The sequence below is a fragment of the Lampetra fluviatilis genome, chromosome 66 (genome assembly GCF_964198595.1).
Source record: "Lampetra fluviatilis chromosome 66, kcLamFluv1.1, whole genome shotgun sequence".
In the NCBI taxonomy this organism is placed as follows: domain Eukaryota; kingdom Metazoa; phylum Chordata; class Hyperoartia; order Petromyzontiformes; family Petromyzontidae; genus Lampetra; species Lampetra fluviatilis.
This window is the reverse complement of record NC_136340.1, coordinates 5,569,884-5,586,290: the sequence shown is the minus strand read 5'-3', so window position 1 is coordinate 5,586,290 and position 16,407 is coordinate 5,569,884. Positions and strand designations below refer to the sequence as shown.

Sequence of the window (16,407 nt, the reverse complement as noted above, 5' to 3'; positions counted from 1 at the left end):
TACGTGGTGACTTTACCGAAAGAACTAAGCGTATGAATCCTTGCAGTCACGAAAGCTTCGAATCTAGAACTGGTTGTAATTGCTGACGAAACGTCAGAACTCGGATCGTAAATCTTGTGGATTTTCTCTCCAACACACAACCGGTTGGTGGTGTGCTAATGCAGTGCGCTAATTCACAGGCACTAGCAGGAGGTTCTCTCTCTCTCTCTCTTGTATTCCGGCCTTCACAGCAGAGGTCGCAACCGGGTACCCGATACCCGTACCCTACCCGATACCCGGCTACCCGTACCCGGCCGGGTACGGGTAGCCGTTTGCGACCCTGGTGCGGCCGGGTACGGGTACGGGTAGTACGTGAGTCACTGGTGAGTCACCGTGTGTCACTCATTTCCCAACGTCTCGTCTCTTCTCACAATTCAAGTTCCTAGAATCAACCCACCCGCGCCTGCAACGTGGCTTCATCCCAGAGGTCGCAATCGGGTACCCGATACCCGTACCCTACCCGTACCCGGCCGGGTACGGGTAGGGTACGGGTACGGCCGGGTACGGGTACCCGTTTGCGACCCTGGTGCGGCCGGGTACGGGTAAGGAATCAAAACCCGTTTGCGAGCTCTGCTTCACTGCCTTTAGGGCAGGGGTGGGGGAACGTCTAGGCCCACGGGCCGTATAAGTCCCACGAAAACATTTGGATCTGGCCCTGCCAAGGCAACCGCAGGCGGGACTCGAAATTCAATAAATCTCGGAGCAAACCTGGAAAAGCAGTTGCGAGTAGCAGCAGCAACATCAACAACACCAGCTAACATCATCATCAACAGCAGCTAACATCATCATCAACAGCAGCTAACATCATCATCAACACCAGCTAACATCATCATCAACACCAGCTAACATCATCATCAATACCAGCTAACATCATCATCAACACCAGCTAACATCACACGCCTCAAATTTCGATTTAAAGCTTTCGTGACTGCAGGGATTCATATTGTTGGTTATTTCGCTAAAGTCACGTAAAAGGGAAATAATACAAAATAAAGCAATCACACGCCTCGCCAAAGAGAAGCAGTTCCAGCCATCACATTAGGGGCGAGTTAATTAAATGTTTGACCAAATATAACAACGGGACAATTTTTAAGTTGATAATTTTGTATGGCCCGCGAATGATGTTACAAATATCCAAATGGCCCTTGGCAGAATAAAGGTTCCCCCAGCCCTGGTTTAGGGCATAACCACGCACCGGGTCGGTACAGCCAACATGCTGCCCGACCCACAGGGCGAAGATCGCGGCGACAATGACGCTGAGTTCCACTCCAGATCGCAGCAACCCCGACCCTGAGTCGGAGCTCGTCCTTTTATTGGTCACAGACCGACAACGTGGTTACACTGACTGGTCTGTACGCCGGTCAGGGGCGGGGCGGTTTATGAGTGGGGGGCGGAGGGGCGGGGCGGTTTATGAGTGGGGGGCGGAGGGGCGGGGCGGTTTATGAGTGGGGGGCGGAGGGGCGGGGCGGTTTATGAGTGGGGGGCGAGGGGCGGGGCGGTTTATGAGTGGGGGGCGGAGGGGCGGGGCGGTTTATGAGTGGGGGGCGGAGGGGCGGGGCGGTTTATGAGTGGGGGGCGGAGGGGCGGGGCGGTTTATGAGTGGGGGGCGAGGGGCGGGGCGGTTTATGAGTGGGGGGCGGAGGGGCGGGGCGGTTTGTGAGTGGGGGGTGGAGGGGAGGGGCGGTTTATGAGTGGGGGGTGGAGGGGAGGGGCGGTTTATGAGTGGGGGGGCGGAGGGGCGGGGCGGTTTGTGAGTGGGGTGGAGGGGCGGGGCGGTTTATGAGTGGGGGGCGGAGGGGCGGGGCGGTTTATGAGTGGGGGGCGGAGGGGCGGGGCGGTTTATGAGTGGGGGGCGGAGGGGCGGGGCGGTTTATGAGTGGGGGGCGGAGGGGCGGGGCGGTTTATGAGTGGGGGGTGGAGGGGAGGGGCGGTTTATGAGTGGGGGGGCGGAGGGGCGGGGCGGTTTGTGAGTGGGGGGGGGTGGAGGGGCGGTTTATGAGTGGGGGGGGTGGAGGGGAGGGGCGGGTAGAGGTCAACGGTGACGTCACTAACCACGCCCACGTCACGCGACGTCACCGCCCCTCATGAATATGTAACAGGCGCGAGGAGCTCATTTGCATATTAAGTCTCCTCGCCCGGATGCTGAGGCGACTTTTGCCCACCCGACCGTTAATTTAAAACCGCAGTTCAAGATTTTGTGTTTTTGTTTAAACTTTGACGCGCGGCGATTTATCGAGCGACCGTCAAGACAACCATCGCGGTGAGCTCGGCCGCGTTGTTGGAAGGAGATCGTCATCTGTGGCTTGTGTTTTGTTGGTTGCTCCTGTGGCGTCAACTCGTTTTTAAGGCCTTGCCTGTGTGTGCTAGCTAACAGCACTTGCCCCTACAGTGTGTACAGGCTACACGGGGGACCTTTGTCTGTGTGTGCTAGCTAACAGCACTTGCCCCTACAGTGTGTACAGGCTACACGGGGGACCTTTGTCTGTGTGTGCTAGCTAACAGCACTTGCCCCTACAGTGTGTACAGACTACACGGGGGATCTTTGTCTGTGTGCTAGCTAACAGCACTTGCCCCTACAGTGTGTACAGGCTACACGGGGGATCTTTGTCTGTGTGTGCTAGCTAACAGCACTTGCCCCTACAGTGTGTACAGGCTACACGGGGGATCTTTGTCTGTGTGTGCTAGCTAACAGCACTTGCCCCTACAGTGTGTACAGGCTACACGGGGGATCTTTGTGTGTGCTAGCTAACAGCACTTGCCCCTACAGTCTGTTAGAGGCTACACGGGGGATCTTTGTCTGTGTGTGCTAGCTAACAGCACTTGCCCCTACAGTGTGTACAGGCTACACGGGGGATATTTGTCTGTGTGTGCTAGCTAACAGCACTTGCCCCTACAGTGTGTTAGAGGCTACACGGGGGATCTTTGTCTGTGTGTGCTAGCTAACAGCACTTGCCCCTACAGTGTGTACAGGCTACACGGGGGATCTTTGTGTGTGCCACTAACAGCACTTGCCCCTACAGTCTGCTAGAGGCTACACGGGGGATCTTTGTCTGTGTGTGCTAGCTAACAGCACTTGCCCCTACAGTGTGTACAGGCTACACGGGGGATCTTTGTCTGTGTGTGCTAGCTAACAGCACTTGCCCCTACAGTCTGTTAGAGGCTACACGGGGGATCTTTGTCTGTGTGTGCTAGCTAACAGCACTTGCCCCTACAGTGTGTTGAGGCTACACAGGGGATCTTTGTCTGTGTATAGGTGCTGCTACTCGCTACTACTAACAGCACTTGCCCCTACAGTGTGTACAGGCTACACGGGGGAGCTTTGTGTGTAGGTGCTACTTGCTAACAGCACTTGCCCCTACAGCCTGTTAGAGGCTACACGGGGGAGTTTTCTCTTTGAGAGGGTGAGGGGAGCGGTGGTGCAGCGGTTAGCGCTACGAACTCGGCGACCCGGGTGCGATTCCCGCTCACGGCAACCAACACCACCGGTGACGATTATACGAACCGGTCCTGGGCCTCCCCTAGGTCGACTCAGCCTCAAATGAGTACCTGGTGTGGCGGTGTGTAGTAGTTAAACATCGCCACTGGGGGAGAGAGGGCGTGGTGCTGGTAGCCACCCACCCCCTCGTGTGCCACTAACAGCACTTGCCCCTACAGTCTGCTAGAGGCTACACGGGGGATCTTTGTCTTTGGTGGGGGGAGCGGTAAGAGAACAGAGTTCGATTCACGCTCATGGCCACCGTCACGTCCATCACCACCTCCATGACCACCTCCACCACCACGTCCATCACCACCACCATCATCACCACCACCATCATCGACATCATCACCACCACCATCATCGACATCATCACCACCACCATCATCGACATCATCACCACCACCATCATCGACATCATCACCACCACCATCATCGACATCATCACCACCACCATCATCAACATCATCATCACCGCCATCATCACCACCGCCACCACCACCTCCATCATCACCACCGCCACCACTAACACCACACCACCACCACTATCATCAACACCACCTCCATCACCACCTCCATCACCACCTCCATCACCACCTCCATCACCACCTCCATCACCACCACTATCACCACTATCATCACCACCATCATCATCATCATCACCACCATCATCATCTCACCACCATCGTCAACATCATCACCACCATCATCAACATCATCACCACCACCATCATCAACATCATCACCACCACCATCATCAACATCATCATCACCACCGCCACCACCGTCACCACCACCATCATCACCACCACCATCATCAACACCACCATCATCATCACCACCACCTCCATCATCACCTCCATCATCACCACCGCCACCACCAACACCACGACCATCATCACCACGACCATCATCACCACCACCATCATCACCACCACCATCATCACCACCACCATCATCACCACCACCATCATCAACACCACCACCATCATCAACACCACCACCATCATCAACACCATCATAGTGCTGTACTAGTAACGAATTGTAAATGTCGTAGTGGGTTTAACTCTCCAACACACAGCAACCGGTTAGTGCTGTACTAGTAACGAATTGTAAATGTCGTAGTGGGTTTAACTCTCCAACACACAGCAACCGGTTAGTGCTGTACTAGTAACGAATTGTAAATGTCGTAGTGGGTTTAACTCTCCAACACACAGCAACTGGTTAGTGCTGTACTAGTAACGAATTGTAAATGTCGTAGTGGGTTTAACTCTCCAACACACAGCAACCGGTTAGTGCTGTACTAGTAACGAATTGTAAATGTCGTAGTGGGTTTAACTCTCCAACACACAGCAACAGATTAGTGCTGTCCTAGTAACGACTGTCAACCCCCTATCAGCGCCCTACCGTATTACAGACCAACTCAGACCTTATTGATCACCCCGTGCCCCTTACACATCTCAACGTTTATCCTACAAAGTCCCATCACAAGAGAGAAACACAAACAAATAGACAATTGATAAATTGTTGTTTAGCCTTCTATCTGGCAACAAAACTGACGCCTTTTTTTACAAGGAGTCATGTTTGCATAGACCACAATACCTGCGGTCGGAATGCAAACAAACAACACAACTCTGATAATGTATGTGCACTGTCCTTGAAGTTGATTGGTCCACACCCGAGACAGCTTTCCTTAGAGCCTAGTCTCACGTGGTGTTGGACCAGATGACGCCAAAAGGCGCACAACTCAAAGACAATGCACCACCAGAGTATGAGAGCTCGGGGTGAAGCATTTACACCATTGGAACCTCATTTGCCAGTAAAAAATATGATAATAGTTTTTTTACCCTTTTATCTGGCAACAAAACTGACACCTTCTGTCTCAGGTGTGGACCAATCAACTTCAAGGACAGTGCATACATTATCAGAGTTGTGTTTTTTGTTTGCATTATGGCTGCAGGTATTGCGGTCTATGCAAACATGACTCCTTGTCAAAAAAAAGGTGTCAGTTTTGTTGCCAGATAGAAGGGTAAAAAACAATTATCGAGTAGCCGTTTGTCACTCATTTCCCAACGTCTTGTCTCTTCTCACAATTCAAGTTCCTAGAATCAACCCACCCGCGCCTGCAACATGGCTTCATCCCAGAGGTCGCAATCAGGTACCCGATACCTGTACCATACCCGGCCGGGTACGGGTACCCGTTTGCTACCCTGGTGCGGCCGGGTACGGGTACAGGTAAGGAATCAAAATCCGTTTGCGACCTCTGCTGTACAAGAATCTACGGTGTTGAACCGTGTGGGTTGACGCGGTGTGGAAAGATCAACGGCGGTTTGTCCTTTGGGCTAGACTCCGCAGTAGGAATGTGGAATTTCCCGACCACTGGCACTGCTGCTGCTGAGGTCAAAGACGAGAGGCGAGCATCGCCGATGGCAGTGTGAGTGTGTGTGAGTGTGTGTACGTGTGTGTGTGTGGGTACGTGTCTGTGTGTGTACGTACGTGTGTGTGTACGTGTGTGTCTGTGTGTACGTGTGTGTCTGTGTGTCTGTGTGTACGTGTGTGTGTCTCTGTATGTACGTGTGTGTGTCTGTATGTACGTGTCTGTGTGTGTGTACGTGTCTGTGTGTGTGTACGTGTGAGTGCGTGTACGTTTGTGAGTGCGTGTGTGTGTGTGTACGTACGTGTGTGTGTGTGTGTACGTGTGTGTGTACGTGTGTGTCTGTGTGTACGTGTGTGTCTGTGTTTGTACGTGTCTGTGTTTGTACGTGTCTGTGTTTGTACGTGTGTGTGTGTGTGTACGTGTGTGTGTGTGTACGTGTGTGTGCTCGGCCTCTGTGGAGGAGGCTCGTGAAGGACGCTACTGGGCAGTTGGAGGCAGTCGCCCTCCAACAACAACGGACGGCAAAGGAGCGACGCTCACAACAACGAGCGGAGCGCCGGGTGGCTAAAGCACAGCAAGTTGGCACAGTAGGGGGCACAGGTGGTGCATCAGCCAGTCATCTCGGTCATCTCGGTCAGTCGACCCGTGGCACCTGCTGGGTCTGCCCCGTGACCTCCTGCCAGCGGGCGTTCGACACTTCACGTGGCCTCAACGTGCACCTAGCCTGGCACAAGCGTCGTGGTGACGTCACCGCCACTTCGTGGCGAATGGCGCTTGTTGTTGTTGTTGTTGTGTGTGCTCATTTGGAGGCAAGAGATTGCGTTGAATGCAAGTCAAAGGTTGATGGTGGGGGTGGTGATGTTGGAGGAGGAGGAACGCAAGTGGTTAGCGAGCTTGAACTTTGAAACGCGACGAATTCCAAAGCATCTTCTTGGTTCTTTCGGTAAAGTCGTCACGTAGAAGGGAAATAGTAAAATAATAAAAATAAAACATAATAAAATAATTCTCACGACGTTTCGGCCACAACGCAAGCAGCCGTCCTCAGGTGAAAAATAGGTCTGTCGGGAAGACAGCGTCTGAATGAACAGGTCTGTCGGAAAGACAGCGTCTGAATGAACAGGTCTGTTGGGAAGACAGCGTCTGAATGAACAGGTCTGTCGGAAAGACAGCGTCCGAATGAACAGGTCTGTCGGAAAAACAGCGTCCGAATGAACAGGTGTCGGAAAGACAGCGTCTGAATGAACAGGTCTGTCGGAAAGGCAGCGTCTGAATGAACAGGTCTGTCGGAAAGACAGCGTCCGAATGAACAGGTCTGTCGGAAAGACAGCGTCTGAATGAACAGGTCTGTCGGAAAGACAGCGTCCGAATGAACAGGTCTGTCGGAAAGACAGCGTCTGAATGAACAGGTCTGTCGGAAAGACAGCGTCTGAATGAACAGGTCTGTCGGAAAGACAGCGTCCGAATGAACAGGTCTGTCGGAAAGACAGCGTCTGACAGCCCTGTTCGTTGTCTTTCCGACAGACCTGTTCTTCACCTGTCGTGAGAATTGTATGTTATTATGTTTTATTTTTATTATTTTATTAGTTCTCTTCTACGTGACTTTACCGAAAGAACCAAGAAGATGAATCCCTGCAGTCACGAAAGCTTTACATCGAGACTTCCAGAGTATTTATCTCTGCAAGAGCAATCCTATGAGCTCTAAAGCTCTTTCCCCCCCCCCCCCCCACAGATGTCCAGTGGGGGCACGGGGTCAGAAAGTTGCGCGTGTACAGTACGTTGAACTTCTTCTGCACCCTACGTAGCCAACCGTGCTGTGTGGCCGAAACGTCGTGAGAATTGTGTTATGTTTTATTTTTATAATTTTATTATTTCCCTTCTACGTGACGACTTTACCGAAATAACCAAGAAGATTGCAGAACTAATTTCTCTACGACTGCTTGTTGTGTTTACTTTGTGGTCCTTCCCTCGCGCACCTCCGATTCAGCACGGTGGGCCACGTACGGTGCGAAAGAAGTCCAAGTACGTGCGTGTGCAGCGTCGTCTGATTCTCGCGCGCCTTCGTGCAAATGGTGCTTAATTTCCCCCCCCGATCTCGTCACCCAGGGGACTGAACTGGTGCTCCGTCGTGCAGCGACCGATCCAGCCGTTCGCTCATCTGGCTCGACCGCTAACTCAGCCATCGACTGGTCGCTCGTTCACCCACCCACCCACTCACCGACTAATCTACTCATCCACTCACCCACCAGTTTGTGCACTTAACCATTACACCGCACCGTCCGATTCTAGCACGTTTGGCTACGTACGGCAAGCGAAGGAAGTTCAACGTGCACACGTACTTACACACACACCCCCAACATATCCACACTTACCCGCTCACCCACTCACCACCAACACCACCTACTCACCCACTCACCCACTCACCAACACCACCCACCCACTCACCACCAAGCCCACTCACCACCAACACCACCCACCCACCCACTCACCACCAACACCACTCACTCACCAACACCACCCACTCACCACCACCAACACCACCCACCCACTCACCACCACCAACACCACCCACCCACTCACCACCACCACCACCAACACCACCCACTCACCACCACCAACACCACCCACCCACTCACCACCACCACCACCAACACCACCCACTCACCACCACCAACACCACCCACCCACTCACCACCAACCCCACCCACCCACTCACCACCAACCCCACCCACCCGCTCGCCACCACCAACACCACCCACTCACCACCAAGCCTACCCACCCACTCACCACCACCAACACCACCCACCCACTCACCACCACCAACACCACCCACCCACTCACCAACACCACCCACCCACTCGCCACCACCAACACCACCCACTCACCAACACCACCCACCCACTCACCACCAAGCCTACCCACCCACTCACCACCACCAACACCACCCACCCACTCACCACCACCAACACCACCCACCCACTCACCAACACCACCCACCCACTCGCCACCACCAACACCACCCACTCACCACCACCAACACCACCCACCCACTCACCAACACCACCCACCCACTCGCCACCACTAACACCACCCACTCACCACCAACACCACCCACCCACTCGCCACCACCAACACCACCCACTCACCACCAACACCATCCACCCACTCACCACCAAGCCTACCCACCCACTCACCACCAACACCACCCACCCACTCACCACCAACACCACCCACCCACTCACCACCAACACCACCCACCCACTCACCACCAACCCCACCCACCCACTCACCACCAACACCACCCACCCACTCACCACCAACACCACCCACCCACTCACCACCAACCCCACCCACCCACTCACCACCCACCCACTCACTCACCACCAACACCACCCACCCACCCACCCACTCACCACCCACTCACCCACCCCACCCCCCGCCCCCACCGCCCCCCATGGAGCACCTAGAGGAGGACCTGCTGTGCCCCGTGTGCTACTCGCTGTTCGAGGACCCGCGCAGCTTGCCCTGCGCCCACACCTTCTGCCGACCTTGCCTGGAGGCCATCTTCGAGCAGGCCGGCATGGGCGGCGGTGCCGGCGGCGGCGGTGGCGGCGCGGTGCGGGCCAAGCGGCGGGGCGCCACTCCGCCCCGCTGCCCGGCGTGCCAGCGGCCCGTGGAGGCGGAGGAGGCCCGTCTGGTGCCGGCCAACTACGCGCTGGCCGCCGTCATGGAGACCTTCCGCAGGGGCCGGCGGGTGGGCGCGCACGAGCACGCGTGTCACGAGCACCCGTCGCAGGTGGGGGGCGCGTGTGGGTGTGTGTGTGTGGGTGTGTGTGTGGGTGTGTGTGTGGGTGTGTGTGTGGGTGTGTGTGTGGGTGTGTGTGTGGGTGTGTGTGTGGGTGTGTGTGGGTGTGTGTGTGGGTGTGTGTGTGGGTGTGTGTGTGGGTGTGTGTGTGGGTGTGTGTGGGTGTGTGTGTGGGTGTGTGTGTGGGTGTGTGTGTGGGTGTGTGTGTGTGGGTGTGTGTGTGGGTGTGTGTGTGGGTGTCTTTGTGGGTGGGTTTGTGGGTGGGTTTGTGGGTGTGGGTGGGTTTGTGTGTGTGGGTGTGTGTGTGGGTGTGTGTGTGGGTGTGGGTGTGTGTGTGGGTGTGTGTGTGGGTGTGTGTGTGTGTGTGTGTGGGGGTGTGTGTGTGTGTGTGGGTGTGGGTGTGTGTGTGGGTGTGTGTGTGTGTGTGTGTGGGTGTGTGTGTGGGTGTGGGTGTGTGTGTGGGTGTGTGTGTGGGTGGGTGTGTGGGTGGGTGTGTGGGTGGGTTTGTGGGTGTGTTTGTGGGTGCGGATGTGTGTGTGTGTGTGGGTGCGGGTGTGTGGGTGGGTGTGTGTGTGGGTGTGTGTGTGGGTGTGTGTGGGTTTGTGGGTGTGGGTGTGTGTGGGTTTGTGGGTGTGGGTGTGTGTGGGTTTGTGGGTGTGGGTGTGGGTGGGTTTGTGGGTGTGGGTGGGTTTGTGGGTGTGGGTGGGTTTGTGGGTGTGGGTGGGTTTGTGGGTGGGTGTGTGGGTGGGTGTGTGGGTGTGTGCTCGTGTGTGTGTGGGTGGGTTTGTGGGTGTGGGTGGGTGTGTGGGTGTGTGCTCGTGTGTGTGTGTGTGTTCTGTTCTCCTCAACCCTCTCCCTGTTCCTCTCCCCTCTTCCCCCTCCCCTCCTCTCCTCCTGCCCCTCCTCTCTCCACCCCCTCCCTCTCCTCCCCGCATTCTCCCTCCCCTTCTCCCTCTCCCTGTTCCCCTCCTCCCCCTCCCCTCCTCCTCCCCCTCCTCCCCTCTCCCTGTTCATCCCCCACATCCCCCTCTCCTCCCCCTCCTCTCTCCACCTCGTTCCCCTCCTCCCCTCCCCTCCTCCCCTCCTCCCCTCCTCCTCCTCCCCTCTCCCTGTTCCTCCCCCAAATCCCCCTCCCTCTCCCCCTCCTCTCCCCTCCCCCCGTAGCCCGCCAGCATGTTCTGCTTGTGCGAGCGTCTCCTGGTGTGCGTGCGCTGCATCGCTCCGGGCGGGCCGCACGCCGGCCACGCCTTCGACAGCCCCGAGCGTGCCGCCCAGCGCGAGTGGGACCAGCTGGACGCGCTGGCGGGGCGCCTCGACGGCGCAGACAAGTGGGCAGACGTGCGCCGGCGGGTCAGCCTGCAGGTGCCTTACGCACACACCGCGCCGCGCCGCACGCACCGCACGCGCACACACGTGTACACACACACAACAACAACAACAACCGCCATTCGCCACTAAGTGGCGGTGACGTCACCACGACGCTTGTGCCAGGCCAAGTGCACCTTGAGGCCACGTGAAGTGTCGAACGCCCGCTGGCAGGAGGTCACGGGGCAGACCCAGCAGGTGCCACGGGTCGACTGACCGAGATGACCGAGATGACTGACTGATGCACCACCTGTGCCCCCTACTGTACCAACTTGCTGTGCTTTAGCCACCCGGCGCTCCGCTCGTTGTTGTGAGCGTCACTCATCCGCCCTCCGTTGTTGTTGGAGGGCGACTGCCTCCAACTGCCCAGTAGCGTCCTTCACGAGCCTCCTCCACTGAGGCCGATCTTGACACCACTGGTACCAGTCATCGGCAAGTCCACTCAGCTCCACGTCCTCCTGTACCACATCACTCCATCTCTTCTCTAGCCCGTGCCGCGCCCGTTTAGCCCCCTCGATCCGGCCGAACAAAAGCTGTTTAGACATGCGGTGGCTGGGCATGCGGGCTACATGACCCAGCCAACGCAGCCTTGCCTGCCGGAGGAGCTCACTGATGGGACTTTGCCCAGATCTTTCAAGGACTTGTGAGCTCCTCACACAATCCAGCCTGGTTAAACCCAGGATGGATCGTAGGCAGGCCAGCCTAAATGTTTCCAACCGGCGAAGATGCTCCACTAGGGGGGTCCACGTTTCGCAAGCGTAGAGAAGGGAGGGAATGACCGTGGCCGAGAAGACCCGAAGCTTCGTGAGGAGCGACAGACCAGGTAGCTTCCACACAGCGTTACGCAACCGATGAAAAGATATTGCCGCTCGACTGATTCGGAGTGAGACCTCTGCTGATAAACTGGAGCTGGTCATAAGCGCACTGCCCAGGTATGGGAAACTCTCCACTCTCTCCACAACTGCCCCATCACCAATTGGGAGTTGTGGGGGTGGAGTGTCCGATGGTACAAAATACCCAGGCAGGTGCTTAGTTTTGGTGGGGCTGATGGTAAGGCCCCACCTCTTAGTGGCACGCTCCAGTCTCAGCAGCAGCGTCTCCAACTCCTCTTCTGAATGAGCAGGTATTACCAAATCATCGGCATACATAACGTGGTTGACCAATAGGGAGCCATCCCTTGATCGCACCCGGGCATCGATCAGCCTCCCATTATATCTGTACCAAATGGAAATTCCCCCGGTACAGCTATTGAAGGCTTCACGAACTACGCAGTCGAAATAGATGTTAATAACACACACACACCGCGCACACACACACCACGTGTACACACACACCACACACACAACACACACCGCACCGTACACACACACACCGCACACACCGCACACACCGCACACACCGCACGCTCCACACGCACCGCACACCACACACACCACACACACGCACCACACGCACCACACACACCGCACACACACACACACCACATACCACACACACACCACACACACACCACACACACACACACCACCACACACCACACACACGCACCGCACACACGCACCGCACACACGCACCACACCACACCACACACACTACACACACCACACACACTACACACACTACACACCCCACACACACCGCACACACACCGTACACACCACACACACCACACACACCGTACACACCACACACACACCACACACACACACACCACCCACACCACAACAACAACAACCGCCATTCGCCACTAAGTGGCGGTGACGTCACCACGACGCTTGTACCAGGCTATGTGCACACAACATCCATGATGATGTTGTGTGGATGTGTCAATGCCGGAACAGCGTGTTGGTAATTACAAGCCCATGGGCTGCACAAAAATCTAGCAGCCTCCTACCGTTGTTATTGAGCTGATCTGGCCCATGCCTTCCAATCACTCCAGACCAGGTGCCAGCATCATGACCAACTCAGGCATTGAAGTCACCCAACAAGATGACTCTGTCCCGAGGGGCCACTTTAGCCAGCACCTGTGACAGGAGGTCATAGAAGGCATCTGACTCATCGGCTCTGCCTGCATCCCTCCACGGATGTTCATCTTCGGTAGGGGCATAAGTAACTACGACCACCACTCCTCGCCTCCGGTTGATGGGAAAGCGAGCCCAAAGTAGCCTGGGGCTTACAGCTTCCCACACCTCACCGCCACGCTCCCACGGCCCCTTCATTCTTTTGTTCAGAAGAAGAGCCACTCCCTGTTGTTTGGCAGTCTCCTGCCCCGAGTAGAGGACTGTCCACCCCTCACGGTGGCAGGAGCCAGAGCCGGTCCACCGGACCTCCTGAATACCGCAGAGATCCAGGCGGTCCGGTCCAGCTCCCGACAGAGGAGTGGCAGCCTCTCCTCCACAGTGAGCGTTCGAACATTCCACGTGGCCATCCGTAGTGGCTTTTCGTTGTTTCTGGAGGAGCCCCGAGGGTGAAGATTCAGTCTCCTGGCTCCGCCAAATGGGGTTTGGCCAGGAGACGTCATAGACGCCTGTCCCCCCGGGGCCTCCAGCACAAGATTATTAAGAAGATATTGTATACGTCGTTTTGTTCACCACAAACCACACGCACGGCACACACACGCGCACCGCACACACCACACCACACACCACACATTACACACCACACACACGCCACCACCACCACCGCCACCGCAACCTCTGCGTCTCACCCCCTCCCTCACCGCCGCTCCCGCCAGGAGCGCCGCCGCAAGGAGGCGTCGGAGCGCCTGTCCCAGCAGGAGCGCGAGGTGCAGCGCCGGCTGCAGCGCCTCTCCTCCTCGCTGCGCCAAGTCTCCCTGCGCGCCACGGCCGCCCACGCCGCCCTGCGGAGCTCCGCCGACGCCGCCATGGCCGGCGCCTCGGGGCCGGCGCGCGAGCTGCTGGCGCGCCGCGACGGCGCCCTGGAGGCCCACCGGGAGTTCGCGGCGGCCCACGCCGACCGCGACGCGGGCGCCTCGGCGCGCCTCTCGTTCCTGCGCCGCTCCGGCGAGCGCCGCCGCCGCCTGGAGGAGCTGTGCGCCGCCGGGCCCCCCGCGGTGCTGGCACTGGCGCCGGGCCGGGCGCCCCCGGCGGAGACGCGGCGCTTCCGCGCCTGGGCCGCCGCCGTCGACCTCCTGCTGGCGCGCGCGCCCGTGGAGCCGGGCGCCGGGCCCGGCCTCCTCGTGGAGGAGGAGGGGCCTTACGCCGCCGGCTCGGCGCTGGCCAGGGGCCGGGCGGCCGCGGCGGCGCTGGCGGCGGCCGCCCTGGCCGCGGCGGCGGCGGCGCTGGCGCTGGCGGCGGCGGGGGGGGGCCGGGGGCCACGGGGGGCGGTGCCGGTGCGGGGCGTGCGTGGCCGCGTGGCTGTGCGCGTGCGTGGCGCTGGGCGGGGCGCTGTGCGTGGTGGCCGCGTGGCTGCGGTTGCGCCGCGAGCTCCTGCGGCTGGGCGGCGGTGCCGGCGCCGGTGCCGCGGCGCTGCTGCCGTTCTGTTTGGGCGTCGGGGCGCGCCGGGCGCTGGGCTCGGCGCTGGCCGGAGCCGCGGCCGAGGCGAGGGGGGGCGGCCGCCGGGTTGGGCGCCGGCGCGCTCGCCGCGCTCAAGAGGCGGTGCCGGGACGCGCTCGACCACGCGGAGCGGCAGCGGCGGCGGCTGCAGCAGCAACAGCAGCAGCAGCAGCAGCAGGAGCAGCGGCAGCAGCAGCGCTGAGCGCGCCGGCTGTTGCTGCTGCGGCGGTGGCGGCGGCGCCCAAACCTTCGTCCGCACGCGGCACGAGTCACCGATGCCACCACTGCCGCCCCCCCCTCGGTTACAAACCGAGGGGGGGACCCGTGACCGCACGGCAAGTTGACTTGAAGGCGATTTTGTGGCCGAGGCTGAACGAGGAGTCCGGGAGCCTGCGGGAGCTCGTTGGGCGGACTGCTCCGCCCGGCGGCGCTCGCACGGAGCGAGGGGGCTACCCCGTGTCTCGTCGAGCGGGCGGCTTCGGATGTCGTGCCGCGTCGTGAATCGACGGTGATGTCGATCGCGGCTCGTTTAGCTCGGGGAGAGGCCCCAGGAAGTTGTTGCCACGTGGTGGAGACTGGCAGGTTACCCCCTCCCCCCTCCCCCTCCGTGCGATTAAAGAGTTGTGTGGCTCGAGCCGACCGCCCCTGGGTCTTGATCACGATGGAGGTGTTCGTAGCAAAGGGGTTTTGTCGGTGGAAGTTGAAAATGAAACTTTTTATTTTACCGGGCGGAAGGCCTCGCTTGAGCTCTTCCTCAGAAGCAATCACCACCTGACGATGATGATGACGACGATGACGACGATGACGATGATGACGATGATGACGATGACGACGATGACGACGATGATGACGACGATGATGAGGAGATGTTGACTACCTCGCCTGGTGATCAGGAGGTCGTGGGGCTTGATCTGAACCCTGACGCCTGCTGCTGTTGTATATTTGGAGTTTGCGTCTCTTCTCATCATCATCACGGTGGCTATGAGATGTTAACTACCTTGCCCGGTACGCAGGAGGTCGTGGGTTTGATCTGAACCCTGACGATGCCTGCTGCTGCTGTGTATTTGGAATGTACGCGTCTCCCCCCCCCCGTGGTCGCGTGGATTTTTCTCCGTGCCCTCACGCGTTTAAAGAGTATTTGACTTCCGTAAATGTCCACGTGATGATGATGATGGTGATATCATCAGCCGCTTGCTCCAGCTCTAATATTCCGACGGGCTGTTCGCTTCCGACGAAGAGCTCCGTAGAGAATCAGTGGTGGCCTTCACCGCCCGGCGAGTAAAACGACACACACACATTCACAGACAGACACAGTCACAGACACACAGTCACAGACAGACACAGACACACAGTCACAGACACACAGTCACAGACAGACACAGTCACACACACAGTCACACACACAGTCACACACACAGTCACAGACACACAGTCACAGACACAGTCACACACACACAGTCACACACACAGTCACAGACACACAGTCACAGACACAGTCACACACACACAGTCACAGACAGACACAGTCACAGACACACACAGTCAGACAGACACAGTCACACGCACAGTCACACACACACAGTCACACACACACAGTCACACACACACAGTCACACACAGTTACAGACACACAGTCACACACACACAGTCACACAGACACAGTCACACACACAGTCACACACACAGTCACACACACAGTCACACAGTCACACACACACAGTCACACACACAGTCACACACACTGTCACAGACAGACACAGTCACAGACATAGTCACACACACAGTCACAGACAGACAGTCACACACACAAAGACAGTCACAGACATAGTCACAG

The 16,407-nt window shown here is 57.8% G+C and overlaps 1 protein-coding gene across 1 annotated transcript; it reads left to right on the top strand.

Moving 5' to 3' along the window:
- The first annotated feature begins 9,249 nt into the window (after positions 1–9,249).
- Positions 9,250–15,074, top strand: LOC144952148 (uncharacterized). The gene is made up of 5 exons (XM_078882552.1): positions 9,250–9,684; positions 10,858–11,055; positions 13,793–14,410; positions 14,505–14,675; positions 14,925–15,074. Exons 1-5 carry the CDS (start codon positions 9,343–9,345, stop codon positions 15,072–15,074), a joined length of 1,479 nt encoding a protein of 492 aa, XP_078738678.1. The 5' UTR covers positions 9,250–9,342.
- The last annotated feature ends 1,333 nt before the right edge of the window (positions 15,075–16,407 follow it).